This window comes from Panulirus ornatus, chromosome 57, assembly GCF_036320965.1.
Source record: "Panulirus ornatus isolate Po-2019 chromosome 57, ASM3632096v1, whole genome shotgun sequence".
Taxonomy (NCBI): Eukaryota; Metazoa; Arthropoda; class Malacostraca; order Decapoda; family Palinuridae; genus Panulirus; species Panulirus ornatus.
The window spans coordinates 24,394,970-24,422,402 of NC_092280.1; the positions used below are offsets into that span (position 1 = coordinate 24,394,970).

At 44.0% G+C, this 27,433-nt stretch overlaps 3 protein-coding genes across 3 annotated transcripts; 1 reads left to right on the forward strand and 2 right to left on the reverse strand.

The window, feature by feature from the left end:
• Positions 1–461: 461 nt before the first annotated feature.
• LOC139766296 (putative threonine dehydratase) lies at positions 462–6,582 on the reverse strand. The gene is made up of 9 exons (XM_071694748.1): positions 6,436–6,582; positions 4,962–5,114; positions 4,281–4,402; positions 3,872–3,955; positions 3,283–3,414; positions 2,873–2,998; positions 2,390–2,495; positions 1,184–1,304; positions 462–756 (listed from the first exon to the last, which is right to left on the reverse strand). Exons 1-9 carry the CDS (start codon positions 6,545–6,547, stop codon positions 612–614), a joined length of 1,101 nt encoding a protein of 366 aa, XP_071550849.1. The 5' UTR covers positions 6,548–6,582; the 3' UTR covers positions 462–611.
• A 9,066-nt stretch (positions 6,583–15,648) lies between these two features.
• LOC139766297 (uncharacterized) lies at positions 15,649–21,390 on the forward strand. Its single transcript, XM_071694749.1, is given in 6 exon segments — positions 15,649–15,717; positions 17,123–17,650; positions 17,653–19,406; positions 20,365–20,486; positions 20,600–20,713; positions 20,998–21,390. Coding segments are annotated over 6 exon segments (2,754 nt in total). The 5' UTR covers positions 15,649–15,695; the 3' UTR covers positions 21,212–21,390.
• A 2,231-nt stretch (positions 21,391–23,621) lies between these two features.
• LOC139766298 (uncharacterized) lies at positions 23,622–27,098 on the reverse strand. The gene is made up of 5 exons (XM_071694750.1): positions 27,058–27,098; positions 24,925–26,519; positions 24,520–24,641; positions 24,293–24,406; positions 23,622–24,011 (listed from the first exon to the last, which is right to left on the reverse strand). Exons 1-5 carry the CDS (start codon positions 27,074–27,076, stop codon positions 23,795–23,797), a joined length of 2,067 nt encoding a protein of 688 aa, XP_071550851.1. The 5' UTR covers positions 27,077–27,098; the 3' UTR covers positions 23,622–23,794.
• Positions 27,099–27,433: the final 335 nt, after the last annotated feature.

Genomic DNA, 27,433 nt, shown 5'->3' on the forward strand with positions numbered 1-27,433 from the left:
TTAATTCTCAAAATAAAAGGTAAAGTCCCTTACATCTGGTCGACCATGTAGGGGGGAATGTGGGACTTTATGGGTGTTCGTTAGGTTTCAACCACACGGGAAAAGAAATGACAAAAAAGAAGGAGGAAATAGAAATACCTTCTGACATAATAGTGTTATTTTATCTTCACGGGAATGAACCACAGCGGCGCGTCTTAATAATACAATGTCCAATCTCCATCATTCCGCGTGTGGCTGGGTTAAAATTATCAGACATACACGCTTGGAGTTGTACTGGGGGATTCTCTGTGTATTCATCTTACAATCAAATCCTCTCACAATTTTTAGCATCGGATGCATAAGTATACATAAGTATACATATACATAAGTATACAAATAATATATAATGATAATATATAATATATAATAATGTCTTTGAAGGGAGAAAGCTAACCATGATGTATAAGTATACATAAGTATACATATACATAAGTATACATATAATATATAATGATGATATATAATATATAATAATGTCGTCTTTGAATGGGAGAAAGCTAACCATGTTCTCATCCCTCGACGTACAACAGTCCAGCCGACCTGCACTGCCAGTGTCAGACCAAAAGGACTTTTCAAGCATAGTTTTGGATGATGGTCTGGAGGTTCTTCATGCTAATGTTGGCCCCACACATGACCACAGCGACTTGCTGGCCTTGGTACTGAGCCTTGGCCTTTTTCACAGCGGCTAGGGCTACCCCAGACGCTCCCTCGACCACCTGGGAAAGAGAGATGTCACAAGGCTGGCGTGAACAATGGCAAAAAAAAAAATATGACAAATATATATATATATATATATATATATATATATATATATATATATATATATATATATATATATATATATATATATATATATATACATGCGGTATCTCCCATCCCGCATCGTAATGACCACTCGATCATAAGCAGCCGATAACAACCTCCCCGCCCCCCATTTCCCCCCCAAAAACCATCCTTCTAGCTTCATGAGCTGTGTTTGAGAGGTCAGCAGCACTCCACAAGGTTACGTACACCACTCAACAGTGTTCCACCCCCATCCACATCTCCCCAACACACTACGCTCACTACTCACAGGTATCCCTCTCTCTCTCTCTCTCACCCACCCACACACCCACCCACACACCTCTCCTCCTCCTCCTTACCTTTCCTGTGTTGTTTGAGGCAGTAGTAGACAGCTTGGGCGATCTCCTCCTCGTCGACGAGTATCCAGTCATCCACCAGGTCACGACAGAGGGGGAATGTCAGCGCCCCTTCCTCTAACCCACCTGCGAGGGAGTGGCCGGTGGGAAAAAGACAGCGTTCCATCAGACCCCACCAAAAAATGGAAGTGATCACGAATGAATCATGAAAATTACAGATTACATTCTATAAGCTACAACTACATATATACATATATATATATATATATATATATATATATATATATATATATATATATATATATATATATATATATATATATATATAACAACGAGGAAATGTGAAGAGCAAATCCTATGTGTACCGTCGTCTTATCATCTGATGATACGAACCCACTTAAATGACACCACTCGAGGACTTGAACAATGCTTCATTCTTCCTTGTGCTTAGGTACAAATCCGGGACCCTTGTGTCACAGGCGGGAGTGAGTGCTACCGCTAGGCGATAGCATTCCCGCCTGTGGCACAGGGGTCCCGGGTTCGATCCTGGCTGTTGGAGGTTTGTATGTTCTCTGAAGGTGCGCGTTCCTATGCACTTTGTTCGTATATATATATATATATATATATATATATATATATATATATATATATATATATATATATATATATATATATATATATATTCATATCCAAATGCTTTTCCGTGACGTAGACACAGTTTACCAGAGCAAAACTACACCTTTCCAACCTTTCCACGCCATCGTGAGAAAGCGATTCATGTATGTGCAGCACACAGCTTCTACAGGTTCTTCAGTGACAGATGATGTGTAGTTTGTATGTTTGCCTCATAATTTATGCACTGCCGCAATATAGAGTCTCCCTTGAAATGAAGATCTATTTGAACTTAGCTGGTATTTATGGAGGGCCAATAGCATTTCACGAAGCTGTTGAACCCAGGATAATCAATTTCTCATCAACATTTGATAAAAAAAAAGAAAGATTGTTACATGTTGATACAGGAGACATTACAGGAGACATAGAAAAAAAAATATATGCAGCGCTGACCTTACACATTAACTCACCCATGAAATGTACTTCCCAGTCAGTTATTTCATTAGTTCCAGAGTAGAAAGAACATGTTTACAAACCCTGTCATCACTTCTCGTAGGATGGAAAATGTAAACCCCAAAAAGGGTTGTTGCCATACTGACCGGCTGTACCATCAGAAAGTGTTTCTTCCGAGTCTTCTTGTATGATCCTCCCTGCTCTCACGGATTCGTGCATGACCTTCGACCTTGCAGGTGAGCATCCTACAACCTGAGGAGGAGGAGGAGGAGAAGAAGATGAGGAGGAGGAGGAGGGGGAGAGAAGACAAAGATATTCAGGTTCATTTGAAAGCTGAGGGTCGGTGGGTCCCTTTCGCTCTATGGATGAAGGGGTGAATGTATACAGCTTCGGTTCTGCGTGTGGAATCTTTATAGGTAATTAAGGAGGGTAAATGATTTAGCCAAGGAGATAAATGACCTCTGAAACCATGTCAAATTAGGATGGCTGATGTTGACGTCTGTCCATGTAGAGAGACATATCATTTGTCTATGAGATATACACTCTGTAGATATAGCTCAGAAAATACAATGGCGGACGCAGTAGTAGTAGCACCAGCACCAGCACCACCTCCTCCCTACCTCACCTACCTTGCACGTCGGTCGATGGCTCTTGACATACGCAGCCACCCCGGAGATAAGGCCTCCTCCTCCCACGGCTACGAAGATGGCGTCGACCTCCGGAAGGTCCAGCAGAATCTCGCGCCCGACTGTACCCTGTGGAGTGGTCGAGTGGCCCCTTATCAGTAGAAACCAGTAACTCCACGATCATAAGAAAACTACGATTAGATAAACGAAGGGAAGGGGAGGGAAGGGAAGGAGAAAAAGAAGAGCAGGAAAAATCAAGCCTACGACGCAAGCAAGCAAGCAAGAGACGGGAATGGGAGGGAGGGGAAAAAAAAAGGAAAAGCAGAGCCACGACGGACGGCCGCTTAACAAGCAAGCACGGTAGGGGGTGTGTATGAGAGACGAGACCAGACCTTTCAACACACCCAACTCACCTGGCCAGCCATGATGAGGTATTCGTTATAAGGGGAGAGGTAAGGTGAGCCATGCTCCTTGGCCAACCGGCGTGTGAAGGCTTCCGTCTCACTGCAGTCCGTGCCATGCTCGCGGAGGTTGGCCCCGTTAGCCTGAAGGAGGAGAAGGAGGAGGAGGAGATGCGACAGATTTACCCAAACACCAGCTATTCATTTTGTTCTGTTAGCTGAGACGGCACGGGCAGCTGATGCCCTAATCAAGGCCATCCCATTAACGATATATAAACGACCAACCCCTAAGGGTGGGGATGATGAACAGCTGGGTTGACTGTGGACGGCTGCCGCAACCAGCAGTCGAACCTATGCACTGGACGATCCTCCTCCTGGCGGCCCGTGAATGCGTCACGGTCTTGAACGCTAACCGCTACACCGCAGGAGTCCATATAGGAATGTATATATATATATATATGTATATATATATATATATATATATATATATATATATATATATATATATATATATATATATATATATATATATATATATATATATCCTGTGGGATGGGATCTGTGGTTGCATGCACAACTACACAAGCATAGCCTTACTCACCCTCAACTTCTCTTTCTTCTCCAGGTCTGCAGTGACGGGCACGACCACCTGGCAAGCGACATTGAAAGTTCGACACGCCGGCACCTGTGTGTGTACACAGAGGATGAACAACACCACCCCTACCACTCTCCAAGTACTTGTGACGACACACACACAATGTAAGTTTTAACAAGATAATAATTTCTTTTTCTTTATTCATTTTTGAGAATTTCAACATATAGTATTATGACTGGAAAATTAAAAAGAATTTAAGAAATGAAAAGTTTACATAGAGAATTGTTAGTTTGGACCGTAGTTACATGTGGCTCGTAAATACACAATAACTTACATACAGATCCACAGACATGACACACACACACACACACACACACACACACACTGGCAAACGGTCAACACTTGATGTACTCACACAGGCGAGGCCGTGGTTGCCAGTGGAGGCAATATAGACCGTGGTAACGCCCTCGGCGGCCAGAACTCCAACCGTGTTGAACGCTCCTCTCGCCTTAAAAGATCCCGTTATCTGCTCATTCTCTGTCGATTATAAAGAATCGTAGAATGTCATTACGTCAAATGGCTTCCTCTGGTCTATGGTGCATTACTGGCGATGCGCATAACTCGTGTTTAGATTTGTATAATGAAAGATACACACAGACTATCAGTCTCACACTCTATGAACTCTAAACCTTAGGTAAGTAACTTACACATAAGTAACTACACATACACATTTGATAAGATATATACAGAAATATACATTATAAAGGCTACAGCCATGTAGGTGTAGTTGGTCATTGTACATAAAAAAAAAAAACCCTGCCACTCCACTTACATATAGACTTATGTTTCCGTGGAGAGAACATCGTAACTAAAAGGAAGATTTATGACTGGAGTATTTGATTTTATATGACTTGCTCTTCAAACCCCAGCAGATCTAGACAGCAACAACAATAAAAGAATGCCCTATTATCATTCTATGCCCAAAAAAAAATGAATGAATACAAATCGTATGCTCCACCCTAAGCCACGCCTCACCACACTGGTCATCCTCTACCCACAAGCTTGTTTTCTCATCTCAACCTTCACGTTAGCTTACCGAGTTTGAGGTGAATGTTGACGCCTGTGTCCTGTGAGAGCGCAGGAGTAAATAGGAGTGGCGTGTGTAGGATGTAAGGTGTGATCCTTTGGGCCGCTTCCTTCACCAGTGTTGCCAACGTATTAATCTTCATCGCCGATCTTGCTTGCAACCCTGTCATAGATCAAAACAAAGACGTTTATGTGTCGAATCTCTACGAATGAAATGAAGGACTTTGTAGGTGATAGTAGGTAAGACGTCAATGGTATAGTTCCCGTTGGCTTTGTCCCACGTATGGTTTTCTCTGATGAATGTGTGTCATAAAGAGAGAAAATCCATAAGGGAGAGAAGGAGGGAAACTAGTCTATCTGGTGAGACTTTGAGACCTTATATGAGATATGATCGTAAACAAGAGGATCTTCAATTACTGACAGATCATTCTCATAATATACAACCCTCTAAAAAATTTCCTAGTAACAACCAGAGTGATGGAAAACTTCCCTTCAAATCATACAGCAAATGCATTAAACTAGGCTGCATTTTCTACATCAATACATAGAGATTACATACACACGTACAGTAACCTTGGCCATGTAGAAAAGAACATTATGGATTGTCTAGCTTATTTTTGCATCTCTTTATTCAAGGATTCACCAACAATTTTCAACATAACAAAAGTTGTCACAATTATCTAGTTTTTGGTAGACTTGTAGAAGGCAGACGCGGAGGAGAGGAATTAGACATATAAAATGACGATTTTGGTACCAGTGTGATATCTACAGAGTGTAAATAGTCCGCATCTTGATATAGAAGCAAGAAAACTTGCCCACGTAAAAATGCCTGTTTTCCTCTATAATAGATGCATTGTACTGTATGCCACCATATTTAGTGACGTCGGAATCCACCAACAACTGCAAACATTTTGAGTGGATTCAATGTCCAGCGTAATTCAAAGGATCGTATCTATGAGATCTGTCCCACACACTGTCGGATTCCTGTGTCTATACAGAGACATATCTAAACTTAACCTTTAACCTCACGAACTAACTTTCCAAGAGAAGGAACAGAGAAGGGGTCCAAGTGAGGATTTCCCTCAAAAGGCTCAGTCGTCTGTTCTTAATGCTACCTCGCTAACACGGGAAATGGAGGCGAATAGTATGAAAATGGCTTTATTAACGGCGAAAATTATACTATAAACAGCTAAAGCTGTCAGAGATCTAAAGCGTTATCATAAACAAGTCGTCTGTACCCCTTTATACTAATTGGTATTTAACATAACTTGATTAACATGATTTGATCCCACAAGTCCCCTCTCTCTCCTTCATAACCCTATCACATCTGGTTTACATACCTTACGATGGGTTTTAAGAGTAGGAAAAGGAGAATATCACACGTAAATCACTCATCAGCGTCAAGAATTTTCCGTAAGAATAGAACACATATCATTATCAGTGTAAGAAAGGAGGATTCTTAAAACTCATTGAGAAAACCTTACCTGAGTCAGCAGCAGGAGTGGAATGAGACATCTTGATCGTGGAGTCCATGTTGTTCCAACGATGCTTCAGAACGCTGTCCATAATACGCATCAGTTTTCTGATTATATTCATATATTCAAGTATCTCTATCGTATTACGTGACTTTATTACCTCTATCATGCTGACAAATTCAAATGCTTTCATTCATATATATATATATATATGTATATTTCTTTCTTTGTTTCAGTGAACAATATCAGAGGGAAAAATACTTTTATGAAGACTGAACGAGCTGAAGTCATCATACTTCCTTCCCTTTACGACCGTTCAGCGTGTTGATAACACGGTGATAACCAGCTTTAAATCAGATACGAGCAGTGGGTAAATACAATGATATCATTACACTGTTCTCCAGGAGGCCCGAGGGACAGATTTCTGCAGTTTAGGTCATCCTGGGATGAGTTTATGTACGGTTCAAGGCGACTCCTGCGCATCTTTGCTTCGAAGTTCGAAAGAACAAATCAGGTTCCGGGATGCAACGAATCCCTCTGGAATTACTTAGATTTTCATGTGACATGAAAATATATATATATATATATATATATATATATATATATATATATATATATATATATATATATATATATAACTATATATATATATATATATATATATATATATATATATATATTGCAAAGGATCACAATTTTGCGCGTGATCAAGATATTCCTATGAATCCACGGGGAAAATGAAACACGACAAGTTCCCAAGTGCACTTTCGTGTAATGATCACATCATCAGGGGAGACACAAGAGAGAAATATAAGTCAGTTGATATACATCGAAGAGACGGAGTTAGGACGCCATTTGGTAAACATACGATTGTCCAAGACATATTACACTTTCGTGTAATAGTCACATCATCAGGGGAGACACAAGAGAGAAATATAAGTTAGCTGATATACAACGAAGAGACGTAGCTAGGATGCCATTTGGTAAACGTGATATGTAGTTTACCAAATGGCGTCCTAGCTACTACGTCTCTTCGTTGTGTATCAGCTGATTTATGTTGCTTTCTTCTATCTCCCTTGATATGTGATTATTTCACGAAAGTGCACTTGTGAACTTATCTCGTTTCAGGTAAAAAAGGACGAAGATAAGCTATCTAGATCATGAAAACAATAAAATGTTATCTATGAAGTGAACTCAGAGCACCACCAAAGGATATGACATTGCAAGGAACAGATCTAATGAAAGATATGGTAAAGAAACTGAAATATCAGAGCAAGTACTAAAAGGAATATAAGGGAAAAAATCTGACAATGATTCTTGGAAACCGAGAAAGAAAAAAAAAGTTGCGATACGGAGATGAAAAGTGACTATCGATAGAGAAGTTTGGTTGAACTTGAATCCATATGAAATTGAACCCATGGCAACACACGGAACGCCAAACCATGTGTTGTCGCATTTCTTGGAAGGCTTGTGTATATTCTCCAAAGGCTTGATTGTCTAACGGTGTAACCCAGCGGTCTTGTGTGTGTGTGTGTGTGTGTGTGTGTGTGTGTGTGTGTGTGTGTCCATATCTCTATCTACACACATGAGATCATATGATTAACCCTCCGAAGGAGTGGAAGCGCTCGTGGCAGCGATAGCCTAGCTTATGCAGACTCAGTAGGCCAGAGCCTTCTTACGTGCTAGCAATACATTGGAATGCACACGGTAAAAAACCATTTTAGGTTATCGTCGAGGTTGCTTGTGGTAATAGAGAAGACCAGAAGCATGGAGCATCATGTTGCTAGACTACAGAGGGGTGGAAAACAGAGGATTGTAAAAAAAAAAAAACATTTGGGGTCACAAATAATGTCAATCGTGGACTTGATGAAGCGACGTATTTGGCCAGTCTGGTTTTGAAAGTACTTGCGCACGTTGCTTTCAGCTCCTCTTGTCCGACCATTGCACCAATTGAAAATCCTCTGCCGAACGAAAATAACCGACTTGGATAAAAGTCTGATAGAATCGGCTCCCGTCTACCTACGAAGCCTAAAAATTTGGTAAGCCTTCATGGTTGACTGCCTCTACGCGGTGGTGGTGTTTACATGGCTCTTAGGTCATTGGTGACTATTCCACTTCAGTCTTTCTCTGAATTTCCTTTTGTAGTTCAGGAGAAATCATACCACAATCTACTTTATAGTTCCGACTGCGTTTACCGATGCTAGAACTCATTTGCCACGCGTGATGCGCAGCTTTTCATAGTCTGTCGGTGATTCCTCGCTGTTGTAGACGCTGGATTTCTGTTGTGGTTTGATTCTCCAGCTTATTTGTCCTCTGGGAATTTTGATATCCCGCAGCGTAGCCCAAATTCACTGTTATCAATATTCATGAGAAAGAGAACTGGTCGCGAAGGGGTTGATTCCTGCGGCACTCCCCCTAGCATGTTACCATTAACTATTGTGATAACTGACCGTTTACCGTCACTCTTTGGTTACAGGCCAGTCTGTCAGTTATGTAACCAATGGTGTGCACCTCCCCCATCTAGTATACCGTGTGACTCACAACCTCTGCGTGAAACAAGAGTCAATCGTTTGATCAACAAGTTTCACTTTTGATGGCCTGCTTTTTCAAATGTCAGTGTTGTCGTTTGAACGCCTTGGTGTTTCTTTGACGACGTGGTGGATCAGAGGCTAACACCGTATGTGTGTCTGCAAGTAAAGATAGCCAGCATATCATTGTTATGGTTTTTGATCCTGACGATAATATCATCCGTAGAACTAATTGCGATTTTCTTAGTTCTTTTCTAAGATCGATCTCAGAAAGGCAGTGATCAACACATATAAAAACAATGTGGGACTCAGTAAACCAACTGTAGGAATGCCGAGCTGCATATCATTAATTTCAAATACGTTGCCTTGAAATGATAAACACCCGACTTTTCTCTCGTTGGTGCTCAGTATATTCGTACGAAAGTCGACGGCCTTTGCCAGTTACTTAGAACCACTGGCCTAATACCATGATCGAATGCATTTTTTCAAAATCAAAGACACGCAGAGTATCTATGCATTTTTATCCCGCGCACAGCTGAATGAATTATCATAACAATTACATACAGTTTTATGGTGTTAACTTGTTAATTAGATAGGAGTCAGGGAAGCCGTGGGTCTGGGTAGTAACTGGAAGCCCGCCGCTTGAACAGAGCCATCTTCACCCTCAAGGATTTTCTATGCGCAGGTAATTGGGGGAAGATGGTGGGAGGTGGGGTGCAGGAGGCCGGGGGGCGCGCCGCTGTGATAATCATCAGGTGGTAAGCCGAGCTTCTCTAGACCCCAGTCGAGGTATAGAATGAAAGAACAAGTTAGGTGTAGAGGCGCTGTGGAGGTGGACACGTAACCAATACAGAATCTGGAGGTTAACCAGGTTACGGAAGAGGGGGAGGAGGAGGAGAGGAGGAACAGCTAGATGGTGCTGTTAGGGGGATGGGAAATCCCATTGGAGGGAGGGAGGGAAGGCCTGCATGGTAGAGGTGTGTGAGGGTGGGTAGGTTAGGCCAACTGAGTAACAAGCGAGGGAGGGAGGGAGAGGAGGGATCGGTGGAGGTGAGGGGTCTAGAGAATGAAGACTTGAGAATAGAAAAAAGGGGGACGTGTCTGTAGGCGTTAGAGGCGCAGGGAAGGGATGGAAAGGAATCCCATAACGATGGAAGGGATGTGCATAGTATGCTATGGGAGAGGTGGGTTGGGGTGGGGAGTGTGCATGGGGTGCTGTAGGATGGGGTTTGTTGAGGAGGAGGAGGAGGAGGCTATAGCAGGACGGGTATAGCCGGTTGGCACCAGCCCCGACCATCATCCCTGGGAACCCTGAGCCACCCAACACCCACCTGACGCGGCAACACCTGGCTCCCCGCCCTCCCCGGCGAGGGTGGGGGAGAAGTCGTCCATATGGATCCTAAGGTGGGCAGGACAAGATAAAAATGGAGACGATCCCCATTCACCGGAAACGTATATAGGCAGTGAAGCAGGTTATAATTAAACCAGATCATCGACATGTCGTCGTCCCTGGCCCACGAACAGAAAACCTGCTGCTGGTCTGTTCCTCGGCCTGCGTGTGTGTGTGTGTGTGTGTGTGTGTGTGTGTGTGTGTGTGTGTGTGTCTAGTGTCTCCAGCCGTGCCATCTTCACCAGTCTTGGTCCCTCACCTGTCATACGTATTTACATGCCCGGTCCACCACCTCGCCAGCCTTGAAACACAACTTCGACCTTGCCAATGACTCTCTCACAACCACATTATTCTTACCTTAGGTCATTCTTGACTTCGCCTCTTTATCTTAACTACACCTTTGTTGGTCTGTCGTATCTGTGGATCTCACTCTTTTCTGTTTCATTCTTGTCTTACAAAAACTTTAAAAAAAAAAATAAGAAGACATATAAGTCAAACATCAAGTTTAATATTTCTATTCCACTGTGACACATCTTGCCTATTCATCACTTTATATCTGCCTATTTATCGTAGGTTTAGAACCGTCTACAAACTTCTTTCTTGTGTTGTTCTCAGCTTCTTTTTTTTTTTTTTGCTATTACAACCATCCTCAAGAGACATGACGCCCCAGAACGTCTAAGATATCTCACATCTACCATGTTCTTATCGATGTTGCCCATAAGACTTTCCCCATTTTTTTTGAGTAAAGAAAACGTTACTCTAAATTGTTTTCACTTTCAACATCATTTGGTCTCTCGGTGAGGGGTGAAAAGGGGGTCGTGGGAATCTTTCCACTTCCAGTTCAGCACTGGAGAAAATATGTAGTAAGCTGGTGTGCTGCTGGCATTTTTTTTTTCGAGCCATCAAAATGATTTTACTAAAGTCCAACTTTTCTGATGATTAAACTAAGAGCATCATCTGCATATAACTGTGATTGCATGCATTCTATTCCACCGTAGTCTAGCCATGACCCACAGACTTTAAGGTCACATGATCCCCATCATGGGATACATTAACAACCTTAGTGCATGATGGTTTGACCTTTGTGAACGATGGCTTGACCTTTGACCTAACCTATGAGGGTCAGATCAAAAAGGCCAGGCCATCATACTTAAGGGTTGGACTGTCGTGCTTAAGGGCGTAGACAACTATGGTAACTTTACACACACCTGACTTATTCCGCACCTCACGTCATGTCAGACCACAAGGTCACACACTGTTTCCTCACTTTCCATTTCGTTTTCACTCAGCTTGACCAAATGCATAAACATCTTTTTTACATATATCCATCTTTTTCTTCCTCACATTAAAGGGTTCAGTAATATTTTTCACACGAGTAATCTTTGACCTTTCTTTACCAACACTGAAAAAGAAATCTTGAATTCATGTAATTCATAGTTACTAGTAGATTCATGCCCTCTGGACCACACAGTCTGCCCGCTCCTGCAGAGGCCTGCTGCGGGGCCAAAGGTATACACATCCCGCCAAGAATGTAGATGGGCTATTGGCAACTGTGTATGGCGGGGTAGGGGTGGGGGTAAGTCATTGTGTCGTTTGGTAACCCTTATTAAGTTACAGCAGGTACTGAAACTCTTACGCTTCATTGGCTGCCTCGCCATCTTCAGATCACTTCACCCCCCATTGAGCACTACTTTGTCTGTCTTCCTTCTTCGGTTATCTTCTCTCTCTCTCTCTCTCTCTCTCTCTCTCTCTCTCTCTCTCTCTCTCTCTCTCTCTCTCTCTCTCTCTCTCTCTCTCTCTCTCTCTCTCTCTCTCTCTCTCCATCTTCCGCAACGGTGACTGAAAATTCGGTTCGTTCGTCAGGTGAATCATCTGTTTGTGCTCTCTCATGCTTGACCAAACGCAAGTAAAAAGATATCTAACCTGACATTGCCAAATGATCTAATAAGTCCCTTACGTAATCTCTTACATATGAATCTTTCATCCCATACACTCCCCTTGACACTACTACTGCATCGGAAAGAGAACTTCCATTGTCGATCTTCGGTCTTCTCTCTGTCGACAGTACTTGCGTTGTGCGGTTAAACAACACAGACATGCATAGATGCAAACTATCATTGTATCCCCTCTCCTCTTGTCATTTTCTTCCTCCTCCGCACCGTCTTTTTTTCATTCTTTCTCATAAGAATCTCCAGAAGATCGACCATAACCCAAGTCTTCGGATATGTGAGGTTGTGGTTGTTTGATCATTACAGACACCAGTACATGGCCCTGTTTTGACTGTGGACGGTACTTCTTCAAAGAGGCTCTCGGTCAGTCCAGGTTATTAGAGTTGTATATAAAGTGGTAAACAAACTCAACCCCTGACATCAAACCTGCGGAGCCTTAATTAAGTTCTGCTTTCTTCCCTCTACTCTTTTTTTCATGCCTCTGAGATGGCCTTGATTGAGACACGTTTTGCTCGCGTCACGTCGGTCACTATAGAATTAAAAAAAAAGAAAAAGTATTCCATACCTTGCAATGGTCTTGCATAACTTCCTCTTCTATATCCGTCACTGGCTACGCGTAAGCAACTCCCACATTGGCATTATCTCTCCAGATCTTGCATTGTGCAACTTGCATAGACTCATATATCTACTCAACCAGCTGCTCCTACTACTTGTCTTACATCGAGTTCCACACCTCCCTGAACTTACATGTCCTGACGACCACCTAAAACGACTCTTGACATCACACCTTTCACTCCACTCGAAGCTAAAGCTCCGTCTAGCCTCTCGTCTCTCTTTTACCCAGTGGTATAAGTGTCTTACAGTTACCCTTTGATACCCACCATACCATAATACGTCTACCATCTTCGTTTACCACCTTTGCATTCCACTGAATCATTGGAGAAAACATGGTAAAGAACAGGTGTCCAGGTACTTGTGAAAATATGGCAGAGAGCACGAAGCTATAAACTATAAGGTCCTGTGGACTTCCAGTATTTTCATATGATCTGGGGATACCCATCCTAAAGTATCGCATCTCAAGGAACGTCCTTGTTTTCTCAGAAACCATCGCTTTCCACCTGATCCTAAGAGAAACCCAGAGATCTCTCCAACTCTCCATATGTTGGTTTTAGCGGTTATTACCAGACAGAATGTTGTGAAGCCATAGAGGTCTTATTTTTCCATCTATAGTAATACACGACGCAAAGCTTTGACATCAAGACAAAACAACACTGCCAGATGTGTCATGAAGTATTTCAAAGGTACATTATCATTATTCATTTCCTAATTTTGTTATTCATCATTGCTATATCTTCACTCGTTTTACGCTTTTCATTATCATCCTCATCATCATATATATATATATATATATATATATATATATATATATATATATATATATATATATATATATATATATATATATATATATATATACATCATCATCCTTATTGCAGTAATCATTAGTGATATCATTATATTCATTCGTTAGAATGATCTATTTTTCTAATTCCTTTAAGGTTATATCATAAAAGCGTTGGAGTATGTCTGTATATATGTATATGCTTCAAGAACTGACGTCTTCAAAAGCACAAAAGCATATCAGTTCTCTCCGGAAGCCCCAGTACAACACACCTCCAAGACTTCAAGAAAAGTGTAACAAGTCAAGAGAAGAAACCAAAAAAAAAAGATAACTTCAAAACATTCTCTTTTTTATATACGTCGCTGAACGTAAATCAAAGGAAACGGTGATCTTGAAACCTAAAATCTATATTGATTCAGTCAAATGGTTGGGGATTGTATTTGTTCTTAGAGTACAAGCCTTGACTATCCGTTTATCACTTGTGGGGAGACGTCACGAAGTGGATCTTATGTATCACTTATGATTTTATAAAGTTATGTGCCTGAAGTTATATAAGCCATCTCGCCATTGCAGTCGAAGATCTCCCTTTACTAAGAGGCTGCAAGATGTACAGAGAGTCGATTGAAAAGCACAGAAGTACGACGCTTAGTTTTGCCTGATGATATAGTCTTCGATGATGACCTAAGATCATGAAGTACATGAACACTGGTACTGTTACGACTATATCGCTCTTGTAGTTCCTTAGGATCATTATGGTAATGATGATAATTATTGTCAAGCAAGATCTCGTCGTACGTCACATGAAGTGCAGTTCAGCTTCTAATGGAAGGGAAGTGTGAGCAATGATATTGAGGATACGTCACCTGGCACGGCCCAGCCCACCACGTATCTTAATATTTTCTGGAAATGTTCGTCTGTGTCGCTGGGAAACCTCCTCGTTCCTATTTCTCCCACGCTTGTCTAACATACGTCACACCTTTATAAACCACTGGTCAAGTGGTATGCCAGTGTCAGAGTCTTTTGTACGAATGGTTTTTGAGTCATGACACATTTTGCAGTCAATGTGATGTGTGATCTGTTTCCTCGTACAACTGTGTGACAGATGATGTATATGTGGTTGCCCTATGAACCTTCTGGATTTGAGTCCTACACCTTCTCTATCTGAAGAGAAGATCCAAGACCATAGCAAGTTTCTCGGACCCTTTTCCCTGACGGCCAACAAACACGAAAAACAAACTCCTCATCCATTCAGACAAACGAGATTCCACACAGTGGACTAATTATCATACAGCTTCCGTCCTCTCCTTTTGCAGTTCCATCGTCTTTTGGAGGCTAGGCTGATCTCTTTGATGGGCGGACGGACGCAACGCAACGCGCAGGAACGACGGAGGGACACACAGGACACAAGCACCTCAGTTGGTGAAACCACCTCCAGTTGCTACCCGTTGGTCTAGCCTCTCACGCTGCTTGTCAACAGCTGAGGCCTTCAAGTTCTCCCGTCCAGCTGGGTCGGGTTTCGGGGCTGTTGGCAAGTGGTGACGCCGCCGCCTCAGGCCTCGGGTCTGGTAGGCAGGAGAGACGGTGTTGGGGAAGGAGGAGGAGGAGGGAAGGAAGGTCGGCAGGTTATGGCGGTTAGGAGGAGGGAAGGGTATGGTGGGGGTGAAGGGGTGAGGGAGGAAGGGGGGGAGAGAAGACTTGAGTGGCTGGTTTTGAAGTAATGATAAACTTCAAGTTGGAAACGTCATTTTTCAAATACTTCACGTGAACTTCCCTGATGAAGAATTTCCATAGCTAACTGATAACCGTGTAAGAAAAATGCATATGTAATTTTGTCCTCCTTCCTTTTTAACCTATTAAACACTTTCTCGTGACTCTCGACGCCTCACTAGATCCAAATCAGACGTTGAGAAAAGGCTACTTGGCAACGGTTCACCAGACGATCACTATATAAAGGCAGGTCGCCAGGAGAGGTCGTGCACATTCGCCCACCGTTCAACAAGATGAAGGTCTTCCTCCTCCTAGGTAAGGACTTCTTCCTCCTCCTCCAGCAGTTCTGGGACCTATCAACATCTCTAGAATAATGGTAAAAACCTTGCCTTAAAGGACATAGTTCATCACCTCCGTTTTACCTTCGTCAACATTATAGATACCTTTGATGAAACGAGTTATACCGTCCGTGATGCAGTTCCAAATGATTAGTTGTGAAGTGTTGTTGGTCATTTGAGGGTTTCCAGCAGATGTATAGGAACTTAGGATGTTATCCTTCCAGTTCTGTCTCATGATTTTCGATCCCCCCAAAATCTCTGCCACATGCGAACAGTCTTTTATATATGTGGGAGGGTGGGGTAGGCTGGTTCAAGCAGATGACACAAGTCTTGTGCACTGGATACTACTAAAGAGGTGTTTTAGGAATCCTTGAGAATACACATTTGCCTAAATTGTCACTAATTTAGAGTTCTCTCAGAATCTTGCTGAATCCGACTATGTTCATCCTGCTAACAGTGACACCAACAGGTTACGAAGAGGTTTCGTCAGAGCCACACAATGAGCAGAGGATTATAACATAACGTGTAAACATAGATGACTGTGGCAGCGCGTTCTATCCGTGTCCACCTAACCCTATTCCAGAAGGCCATTTGTGTATGATTACAGAGTCCAAAGACTTTGTGTAAAGCGAAAGACAGAATTGGTAAGGTAGCAAAGAGAGTACTTTACCAAAATGTCACCAAAGTTACTTTACATATTTCGATCAGGTGTGATATTCACACATCCTTCTGTCGATCAGATACAGTGTTCTTACTACTTGTCTTGCCTTTACAGATCAGCCGTACATTGAGTCCTGCTAAATAAACAACCTTATGATTTAATATTACGAAATCTTATGAAGGTGTTGATCTATCCAGTGACCATTTTCTGTGATTATATTAACTGGCTCATCTCTAAGGCAAAGACACTTTGTGAATTAAAAGTCTCCTTCTGTTTCGATGGTATTTGAAAAACGTTGAAATGAAGGTTTTCTGTCGTGGGATCATTCTAAACCTGTCCTCTCATCTCTCGCTCAATCACACTGGACAATTTGACGTCCAGCTCCCACACCTGCTTCAGCACCACACTTCCCATGTCATTTGAGACGAGGGAGAGGGGCGTTTGTCACCACAATAACGCCCTTACGAGGATCAGACGATGACTGTGTTCCTGCAAAGCTAAAGAAAAAAAAAATGATTCAGGAATGTTACGTGTGATTCAAGGAGACGAAAGTAGTGGAGAAGCTGAGGTGAGTCTGGGGTTGCGACAATAGAGCTTTCTCTATCAGTGGTCTCTCTCTCTCTCTCTCTCTCTCTCTCTCTCTCTCTCTCTCTCTCTCTCTCTCTCTCTCTCTCTCTCTCTCTCTCTCTCTCTCTCAATTCCTTCATTTATCGTCTTCCAGGCTCCCTGTTAGTGCTGGCCTCTGGTGCCAAACTGGAGAACCTCTCCGGCCACAGCCACGAAGAGGAGTACTTCGAGCGCACGCCGAACAACAACCTCGTCCACGTCAAGTATAGTTCCGAGCAGAGTCATGGCAGTCTGGCCCATAGTGGCAGTCAGTCTCATAGTCTCTCTGGTAGCCAGTCACACAGCTTCTCTAGCAGCCAGTTCGGTAGCCAGTCTCAGAGTCTCTCAGCCGGTCACTCCCAGAGTCTCTCAGGCAGTCAGTCCCACAGTCTGTCTGGCACACAGGGGCAGCAGTTCTCAGCTCAAGGACAAGTAAGCAGCAGCCAACAAGGTGTGCAAGGCAGCGAAAATCTCTCTGCCTCGAGCCAACAGTCCAACAGGAACCAGTTCACCCAACGTCAACAGTCTAATAGAAACCAGTTCAGCCAAGGCCAACAGTCCAACAGGAACCAGTTCAGCCAAGGCCAACAGTCCAACAGGAACCAGTTCAGCCAAGGCCAGCAGTCCAACAGGAACCAGTTCAGCCAAGGCAACAGTCCAACAGGAACCAGTTCAGCCAAGGTCAACAGTCCAACAGGAACCAGTTTAGCCAAGGTCAAGAGACCAACAAGAACCAGTTCTCTGTCCAGACTTATCAGGTCAAAGAGGGCCAGTTCTCGAACCAAGACCGTCAGTCCACCAGTGACCAGGTATCCAGGCAGAGTGGTCAGTTTTCCCAACAGAATGATAATCAAGGCGACAATAAGCGATTCAGCCTCAGCAGCAGTCGATCATCTTCTTCAGCTCCCAGCCAGAGCCAGAAGCAAGACTCTCAGTTCCAATCTACCCAGAGCCAGGGAAGCGGAAGGTTCCAGTTCACCCGCAACCAAGGCAGCAATAGGTTCCAGACATCTCAGAATTTAGGGAGCAGTAGGATCCAATCCGGTCAGAACCAGGGAACCGGTCGATTCCAATTTAGCCACAGCCAAAGTGGCAGCAGGGTACAAACCGACGCAAACCAAGGCAGCAGCGGCAGGTTCCAGTTCGTCCAGAAGCAGGGAAGCCGGTCCCAAAACCAAGCCTCAACTTCTAGGAGCCAGCAGGGATTCTCTTCTTCATTTAGTAATCAAGGAGATTTCCAGAATGAACGCGTGAGGCAGGACCAGCAGCAGCAGACCTTGAACAGCCAGTCACAACGCTCTGGTAGTCAGTTCCAGACCGCCGGCCAATCACAACGCTCTGGTAGTCAGTTCCAGACCGCCGGCCAGTCACAACGCACTGGAAGTCAGTTCCAGACCGCCCAACGCACTGGAAGTCAGTTCCAGACCTCTGGCCAGTCACAACGCACTGGAACTCAGTTCCAGACCGCCGGCCAGTCACAACGCACTGGAAGTCAGTTCCGGACCTCCGGCCAGTCACAACGCACTGGAAGTCAGTTCCAGACCTCCGGCCAGTCACAACGCACTGGAAGTCAGTTCCAGACCGCCGGTCAGTCACAACGCACTGGAAGTCAGTTCCAGACCTCCGGCCAGTCACAACGTACTGGAAGTCAGTTCCAGACCGCCGGCCAGTCACAACGCACTGGAAGTCAGTTCCAGACCTCAAGCCAGGCACAACGCACTGGAAGTCAGTTCCAGACCTCAAGCCAGGCACAACGCACTGGAAGTCAGTTCCAGACCTCCGGCCAGTCACAACGCACTGGAAGTCAGTTCCAGACCTCCGGCCAGTCACAACGCACTGGAAGTCAGTTCCAGACCGGCCAGTCACAACGCACTGGAAGTCAGTTCCAGACCTCAAGCCAGGCACAACGCACTGGAAGTCAGTTCCAGACCGCCGGCGAGTCACAACGCTCTGGAAGTCAGTTCAAGACCGCCGGCCAGTCCCAACGCACTGGAAGTCAGTTCCAGACCTCTGGCCAGTCGCAACGCACTGGAAGTCAGTTCCAGACCGGCCAGTCACAACGCACTGGAAGTCAGTTCCAGACCTCCGGCCAGTCACAACGCACTGGAAGTCAGTTCCAGACCGCCGGCCAGTCACAGCGCACTGGAAGTCAGATCCAGACCTCAAGCCAGGCACAACGCTCTGGAAGTCAGTTCCAGACCTCCGGCCAGTCACAACGTACTGGAAGTCAGATCCAGACCTCAAGCCAGGCACAACGCACTGGAAGTCAGTTCCAGACCTCCGGCCAGGCGCAGCTCTCTGGAAATCAGTTCCAGACTTCCAGCCAGCAGACCCACTCGACCGGTAGCCAAACCCAGGTTTCAAAAGATCAGGCCATCACTAACCTCCAGGCTTCCCAGGTAGGTTTCCAGTACCCTCGCTTTCTTTCTGAGCTCATGAAACTTCCTGTCAATGATCAAACACCAAAAGAACAGATGATTAGATCAAATTTTTCTCTTTGCAACTTGAATATAATTTTTTTCGTGTATTTATATTATATTATAGATATCCTCTTAGATCTTTTTAACTACGTCTCTGATAGGAACGTACACCATCGTGTTTCCAGTGGCCAAAAAGACTTTGGCTGCGATGTTCGTTGAAGAATTTTTTGTCTACTTTATTAGAACTTGAAGTCCAGTTTTGAGAGGAGAAACGATGACACTTTTGTTGCTCACTTCGTTCAAAAAATGTTGAAGCTTTATTTGTTAAAAAGTTTCATTGGAAATCCATCTAGATAAAAGAAAAAGGAAAATACTAACTAGCAGTACATTTCTGGAATGACCACGAGCTATGAATGGTAGCAAATTCACATGGTTCTCCAAGTTAACTTACGTTAACTGTCATTTGTTCTTGTCTTTTAAGATCCTTTTTTTTGCAACTTGATAACAAGTGACCCACTCGTGGAGAACTGATTCCTCCTGGTGACCAAGCAAACCTTCAAATCTGGTCTGTTGCAGTGATTAAATTTCAAATTCAGGTACTTTTTCTGAAATAGGAATTGATGCAATATACACAGACCATAGCAACGCCAAGGTAAATTCGACATCGAAAACCTGTCTCTTGTTATTTACCACGGTTATCATCATTGCAATATCTCCTTGTTGATGTTACGATTAATAAATGCAATAGATTAAACTATCTTTTTAAATCTGAAGGAAACATTATGAAGTATTTAGTCATTATAGTGGGCTAATGACTGAAGAAGCTTCCCATTGTTGCTGAAAAGGTTCTCTTATTGTTGCTTACTAACTTTTCCTTGCGTCCAGAGGAATGAAATCATGAAGAGTAATACAGACTGTTGTCCTCCCGACGTTTCAGTACAGGGAGATCGCTGGACACATCGAGAGCGTTGCTGGCGACAAGGTTCTTGGAGTCTTCCAGACTTTCTCCGTGCCCGCCACAGCCAGCCTGGCTGAGGGACAGATCTCATCCTCCTTCTCGTAAGCATAATAATACATTCTATTTTCATGAGTTACTCTTTCCCATATACCACATCGCTGATGTTCAAAGTCAAATGCTTCTTTATACACAACTAATGTTGATGACGTGACAGGTGCTCAAGCTACGGCCAGGGCTACTTCGCTGACTCTGACAGCAGCTGCCGTATGTTCCATGTCTGCACCCCAGTGAAGGCCCAAGACGGCTCCGCTGCCCAGTACCGCTTCACGTGAGTACCACAACCTCCTCCTGGCTTAGGTAACTGTAGACGATAAGTGATGGAAACGCTGTGCATCACATGCATCAAAGGCTCCTGATTATCTGTCGTGCTGTCGGTTCTAGAGAACGGAATGCTCACTAGCGTGAGACTTTAACAAAGGTTCTGGATCTAGTTCTTGGAATTGTGAAATTTGTCCTGGATCTACATATCTCAGAGACTGTAGCGAGAGAAGTCATATTCTTGTCGTAGAATTCGCGGCGTGTGAGCTAACTGATTCTTCTGTGTTGCGACAGGTTCCGATGCAGCGAAGGTGAGAAGTTCGACCAACGCACCTTGACCTGCTCCCGCTCCTCCACCTCCTGCAGCAGCGCCTCCTCCCTCTTCAGCAGCAGCAAGGAGAAGTCTCAGCACCTCTTCTCCGGCTTCTCCTCCGCCGCTGACGTGTCCAAAGCCGCCCTGTGCTACCTGGCGCGCGACAACGTCATCACTGGGGTGCGTCGCAAGTAGTGTGCGACACCCACGCAAAACCCACTCTCATCTAGAACCCTGACCGAGGCTACAGATGCACCGCCTTCCCTGGCACAACGTCTTCCACATGTTTATGTATGACCAGTGATCCGTTGTCACTGTACGAGTGACACCTTTTTAACAGTCTTGAGCAATGCAATAAAAAGAGCAGAATACAATATCATGTTAATTTGATCCTTTTTACGGCACTTGATTGGTGTCTGATTTCTCATCCAGCACTCTACCAGATGTTTAGACTATAAGCAAAGCAAGCGTAGGGTGTTAAGTTCGGGGTAAGAGAATCTATATTAAATAAATGGTTGAACACCATCTCTCCCATCTTGATGGATTCAGTGGCGAGGTGTATGACCGACAGTGTCACATGATGTCATTTTCTTCCATTGTCCCAGATCTTCGGGGGACTTGAAGATGCGTCACCGTATACCACAAACATCATTCCAGACATACATCATACACCACAAACATCGCACACCACAAACAACACACACCACAAACGAAGAGGAGTTAAGAGTCTTTTTGGCACTTACGTAGTTCTCTTGACTGTATACAGTGGTACACTGAGTTACCCAGTGTAGTGAACTCGCTATCGTAAAATGCGATTCTTGATACTGAGAATCCAAACACATTCTTGGACTGTACTTGATCCTAATTACATACTAGAACACGTTCCATATCTTTTAATACTTCAGGGGATATTATTGCCTTGTCCTACAATGGCAGCTAGGTAACTTAGAGGATAGAAGTGTATTCAGTTCAATAAGTATTTAACATATGACTGTGTTGGTACAAAACTATGTAATGACAGGTTTGTACATTTATAACCAAACACTCTATACTTCTTATAACTATGCAGTGCATGCACTTTAGATATAGTCATTTGATATAGCGTAGAATATCGTAATGTCTGATTGAATAAGAGTGTCATACGTACTTTTCTCTTTAGTCTTTCTGTTGGGAATACGTCTGTATGTCCCCAATTTCGTAACAGAATTGATGTGTCAGTTTATTGCTATTGATGGAAAATGATACCTCACAATGACACTCATAAATAGACCTCATTTTCGCTCTGTAGATCGTAAGAACTGTCTCATTACAGATGGCGTAAAAAGTGCTATCATCCGGGTTCGAAATGTTTTGCGAGAACGAAGTCTGACGTCACTATAAGCTAAGCTTTGGTTTTGGTCATAGTAAAGCTTGATCAAGGCATGACCAGGTGCGTTAAGAGAGCTTAGCATTCTAGGACTCATGCACTGTGGCCATCAAAATCCCACAGTGAACTACAGCAGATCGCGATGAACAAGGATCGTGTGAGTGACAGCAATGGATTCACTTCAGAACACCCTTCGTCAGTTGCTTAGCTATGTAAACTTTAGCCCTTTCATCTGTTGGGGTCATGAGATGTCTTGCAGTTATAACCTCCCACTGGATAGTCTTTCAACACCTTCTTCAGGTGTTGAATTCTAAGACCACGTCCTACCCCACAGTGTGTATGGCCCAAAGATTCCCTTTGCTTCCGAGCTTGTGTCAATACTAGAGAAGTGGATCTGACGCTTCGAACGAGTTACTGCATTACGTTATGTTATGTTGTTGCGTTACGTTTTCATGCCATTGTTTTCATTGTTTACGATAATTGTAGTAAGTGTTTCGTATGTCTTTTCTTATCACTGGAAGTACAGTTTTGTTTAAGTATGATGTTTAAAACAATGTTGTTTGTTCCGAACAGACAATGGTTCGACTCTGATGTATCGAACAAGAATAGCTATTTCATATATATATATATATATATATATATATATATATATATATATATATATATATATATATATATATATATATATGTATATATAGATATATAGGATTTAAGTTACTTCTTGCAATCACCCTCGAGTGCCGTAACAGACACTGCCACTCTTTGCCAGCGATCCAGCACAGATGCCCACAAACGTTGCAGGTATTGCAATATGACTCCTTTGTTAAGGCCCAGGCTCGTCACACCCATCCAGGCCTCTTCCCGCTCTGGCAGAACTACAGTCGCTGGGAATATCATCAGACACATCTAAAATCCTGGTCGACGCTAGGCCAGACCTGTAAGAAGCCTCAAGTTGCATGATCTCTGTCAAGACCGAGTGCTTCGGTGTGTCGCAAGAGCTCGTCCCCGACTTCACAGTTAGCCATAACTCGAAGGTAAGTGGACCAAGGGTAAAGGCTTGGATAAGTCCGGGTCATGTTGATGCTGGGCGACTCTACAGCCGGAGAGTGTGTTCACGAGCGACATTGTTATATTTGTTCTCCTGAACATTTCGCTCTCGTACTGAGGTCAGTAACAAGTAAACTTTTCCCTTAACTATTTGTTTCTTGTCTCCTACGAAAGGGTAAATATAGGTAGGTGTTAACTCTTAATTATTTTTTATTCATATTTTTGTATTCTTGCAAGAAGCTTATAGTTCCATGTGACGCTTGTTCATGACGAGGGTGGCAGACGTGGAGACGTGAGCCGGGGGTAAGCAGTGTGGGGGTCTATCGTCAGGAGAGGGTCTGGTCAAACCTTGGGTCGTACGTACACTACTTGCGACGCACCCCAGTGATGATGTTGTTGCTCGCTAGGTAGCAAGTGCCTTTATCAGCAGACACGTCAGCAGAGGAGGAGAACCCGGAGTAGAGGTGTTGAGACCTCTCCTTGCTGCTGCTGAAGAGGGAGGAGGCGCTACTGCAGGAGGTGGAGGAGCGGGAGCAGGTCAAAGTGCGTTGGTCGAACTCCTCACCTTCACCACAACGGAACCTGTCGCAACACACAACAACAACACACGATTAGAACACATGGTGTCTCTGATTACCGTAAGTGATTTGTAGTAATCTTTAAACTTTTTGAGTTGGAAACAAAGCTGAGATGTTATCTCTTTTAGAAAACGTCGATTCCCCAATGGTACCTGGTGCGTAATTGTAAATCATTAAGATAAACACAAAGAACTGAATCAATTAACGTTTAGATTATACTTGATATCTATGATACCCGTGAGTCTGCAGGTCACTAAGGCAGGTGGAGGAGGTTGTGGTACTCACGTGAAGCGGTACTGTGTGGTGTGGCCTTCTGTGGCCTGGACTGGGGTGCAGACATGGAACATGCGGCAGCTGCTCTCAGGGTCAGCGAAGTAGCCCTGGCCGTAGCTTGAGCACCTGTCACGTCATCAACATTAGTTGTGTATAAAGAAGCATTTGACTTTGAACATCAGCGGTGTGGTATATGGGAAAGAGTAACTCATGAAAATAGAATGTATTATTATGCTTACGAGAAGGAGGATGAGATCTGTCCCTCAGCCAGGCTGGCTGTGGCGGGCACGGAGAAAGTCTGGAAGACTCCAAGAACCTTGTCGCCAGCATCGTTCTCGATACGACCAGCGATCTCTTTCAGCTGAGGCGACAGAGTGCCAGTGTATCATTAACCTATGCTATAATCTTATCATTAGATAATCCTATACTTATTGGTAAGCCAGAGTGAAACACTTACGGTTTAAACTTACTTCACTGGAACAAAGAACTTATGTCTTAAGTGTTCTTTTAGTTTTCCAGCAACGACTGTGAAGTTGTATTGCTTCTCACTATAATGTATTACACCGTCAAAAGCCGCTTTTTATGGTCATATAACATTCAGTAATGACTTAAGAGTTGGAGAGGCTGAGACATGACAAGTTTACCTGGGAGGTCTGGAGGTTGGTGCTGAACTGACTGCTGAGGGCATTTTGGGATCCGTGAGCAGCCTGTCTGTTGCTGGAATGAAACTGTTGACTGGAGGTCTGGAACTGATTTCCTGAGTGTTGGAACTGGTTGTTATGGGACTGGAGACGACTGTCAAATTGCTGTTGTTGTTGTTGTTGTTGTTGTTGGTCTTGACGGGCGAGTCCTTGTTGAAAACCTTGAGTCCTGAAAGAAGACGATTGTCCCTGCTGGTTCTGTGAGCCGAAACCTTGGGACTGGAATTGACTTCCTTGGTTCTGACTGACCTGGAATCTGCTGCTTCCCAGATTCTGGTTGATTTGGAATCTATTGAGCCCTTGATCGTAAACAGATTGGGTCCTGCTGTTGTCAGCGTTCTGGTCGAACTGGAATCTTCTATTGCCTTGGTTCTGGTCAAAGGAGAATCTCTTTCCCTGGATCTGGTCTGACTGGATCTGGGCGTTCTGCTGCTGGTTCTGAGATCTGAAGGAGGAGAAGTCGCCAGCGTTTACTTCGGCAAGGTTGGCAGCTGAATATCGTGTGTTGGTGAGGCTGTACTCTTGCTTGTTGCCTTCATTGTTTCCTTCATAGTACTGACCCTGGCTTGATACCTGGCTATTGAGGGACTGCTGATTTTGATTGGAAAACTGGTTTTGGTTGGCCTGTTGGTTCTGGACGAAGAACTGGTTCCTGTTGGACTGTTGGTTGTTATTCAGAAACTGGTTTCGGTTAGAGAACAGGTTCCTGTTGGTCTGTTGATTCTGAATAGAGAACTGGTTCCTGTTGGATTGCTGACCTTGGAGGAACTGGTTCCTATTGAACTGTTGTTCTTGGTCGTATTCGTTCCTGTTGGACTGTTGGCTTTGGCTGAACTGGTTCCTGTTGGACTGTTGGCCCTGGCTGAACTGGTTCCTGTTGGACTGTTGGCTTTGGCTGAACTGGTTCCTGTTGGACTGTTGGCCCTGGCTGAACTGGTTCCTGTTGGACTGTTGGCTTTGGCTGAACTGGTTCCTGTTGGACTGTTGGCCCTGGCTGAACTGGTTCCTGTTGGACTGTTGGCTTTGGCTGAACTGGTTCCTGTTGGACTGTTGGCCCTGGTTGAACTGGTTCCTGTTGGACTGTTGGCCCTGGCTGAACTGGTTCCTGTTGGACTGTTGGCCCTGGCTGAACTGGTTCCTGTTGGACTGTTGGCCCTGGATGAACTGGTTCCTCTCGGCTTCATAAGTCAGGACAGACAAGTCACTTCGACCTTGAAGGCCTCGTAGATTGTTGTTGCTGTTCACTCGTCCTTGAGTTGAGTACCTCTGGTACTGAGCATTGTTTAGGTTCAGATCCTGCTGGCTAGTGCTGCTGCTGAGGTGAGTGAGGCCTTGGTCGACGGAGAAAATGTTTGCGCGACTGCCAGAGAAACTCTGGGACTGGCTGCCTGGTAGATTGAGGGAATGGGTACCACTGTGTCCCAGGCTGGTCTGACTGTGGGCGAAGTGGGTGTCTGGTGTGCGACAGTCCTCCTCACCATGACTGTGGCCGGAGAGGCTGTCTAGTTTGGCACCAGAGGCCAGCACTAACAGGGAGCCTGAAATGTGAGGGTTAGATTAGGAGGACAAATTTCCTTAACCTAAAGGTGGTTTAAAGGATTCAAGACTCCTGCATCTATAGTCTAGTCTTAAGTGTACACAGGATTGAGAGTAATACCCTACCATTGTAATCCTATCGATGGATAGCCTCGTCTCTGTCGATATTTACATACAAATGGTGTTGATATCTGGACATTGTGAATGAGTGGAGCAGTGTGACGGAGCGCCACCTCAGAGGACATTGGAGTGTCATGAAATATTTTACCTTTTACAGTCAATAACTGATATTCAAATCTTGTAGTTTATATGTGCCTGAAGCAAAATTTCCCAGGTGTTGAGTAGCAAGAATCTATCGTATTAAGTCGACTCTTTAGTTACACTAATGCACACAAATCATAAGGTGAACACATCTGCGCTTTGGACTGTTTTTATATTCAGTAAAGTTCTAAGACATGTAAGTAAAATGATGATTGTAAATAGTGTTACGTTTACGGTAGACTGTAGAGATAGTTCTTATGTACTGTTGGGAACTCTTACCAAGGAGGAAGATCTTCATCTTGAGGAACGGTGGGCGAATGTGCACGACCTCTCCTGGCGACCTGCCTTTATATAGTGATCGGCCGATGGTGACCAGTTGCCAAGTAGCCTTTCTCAACGTCTGATGGTTTAGATCTAGAGAGGCGTCGACTCTCACGACATCGAATTTTGCTCCTTAGGAACATAAATGAACAATCTACCCCTCTAGTATATTGTTTTGTATACCACCTCATTGAAATTCATAAACATCTATATAAGACGAATTTCTGACCATTAAGATGGCATTTATTCCTCCCTATCTTCTCTCCTAGAAGGCTGGCCTCCCTCCCCAGCACCCCACTCCCACCCTACGAAGCGATACCCTTTCCCGGCACAA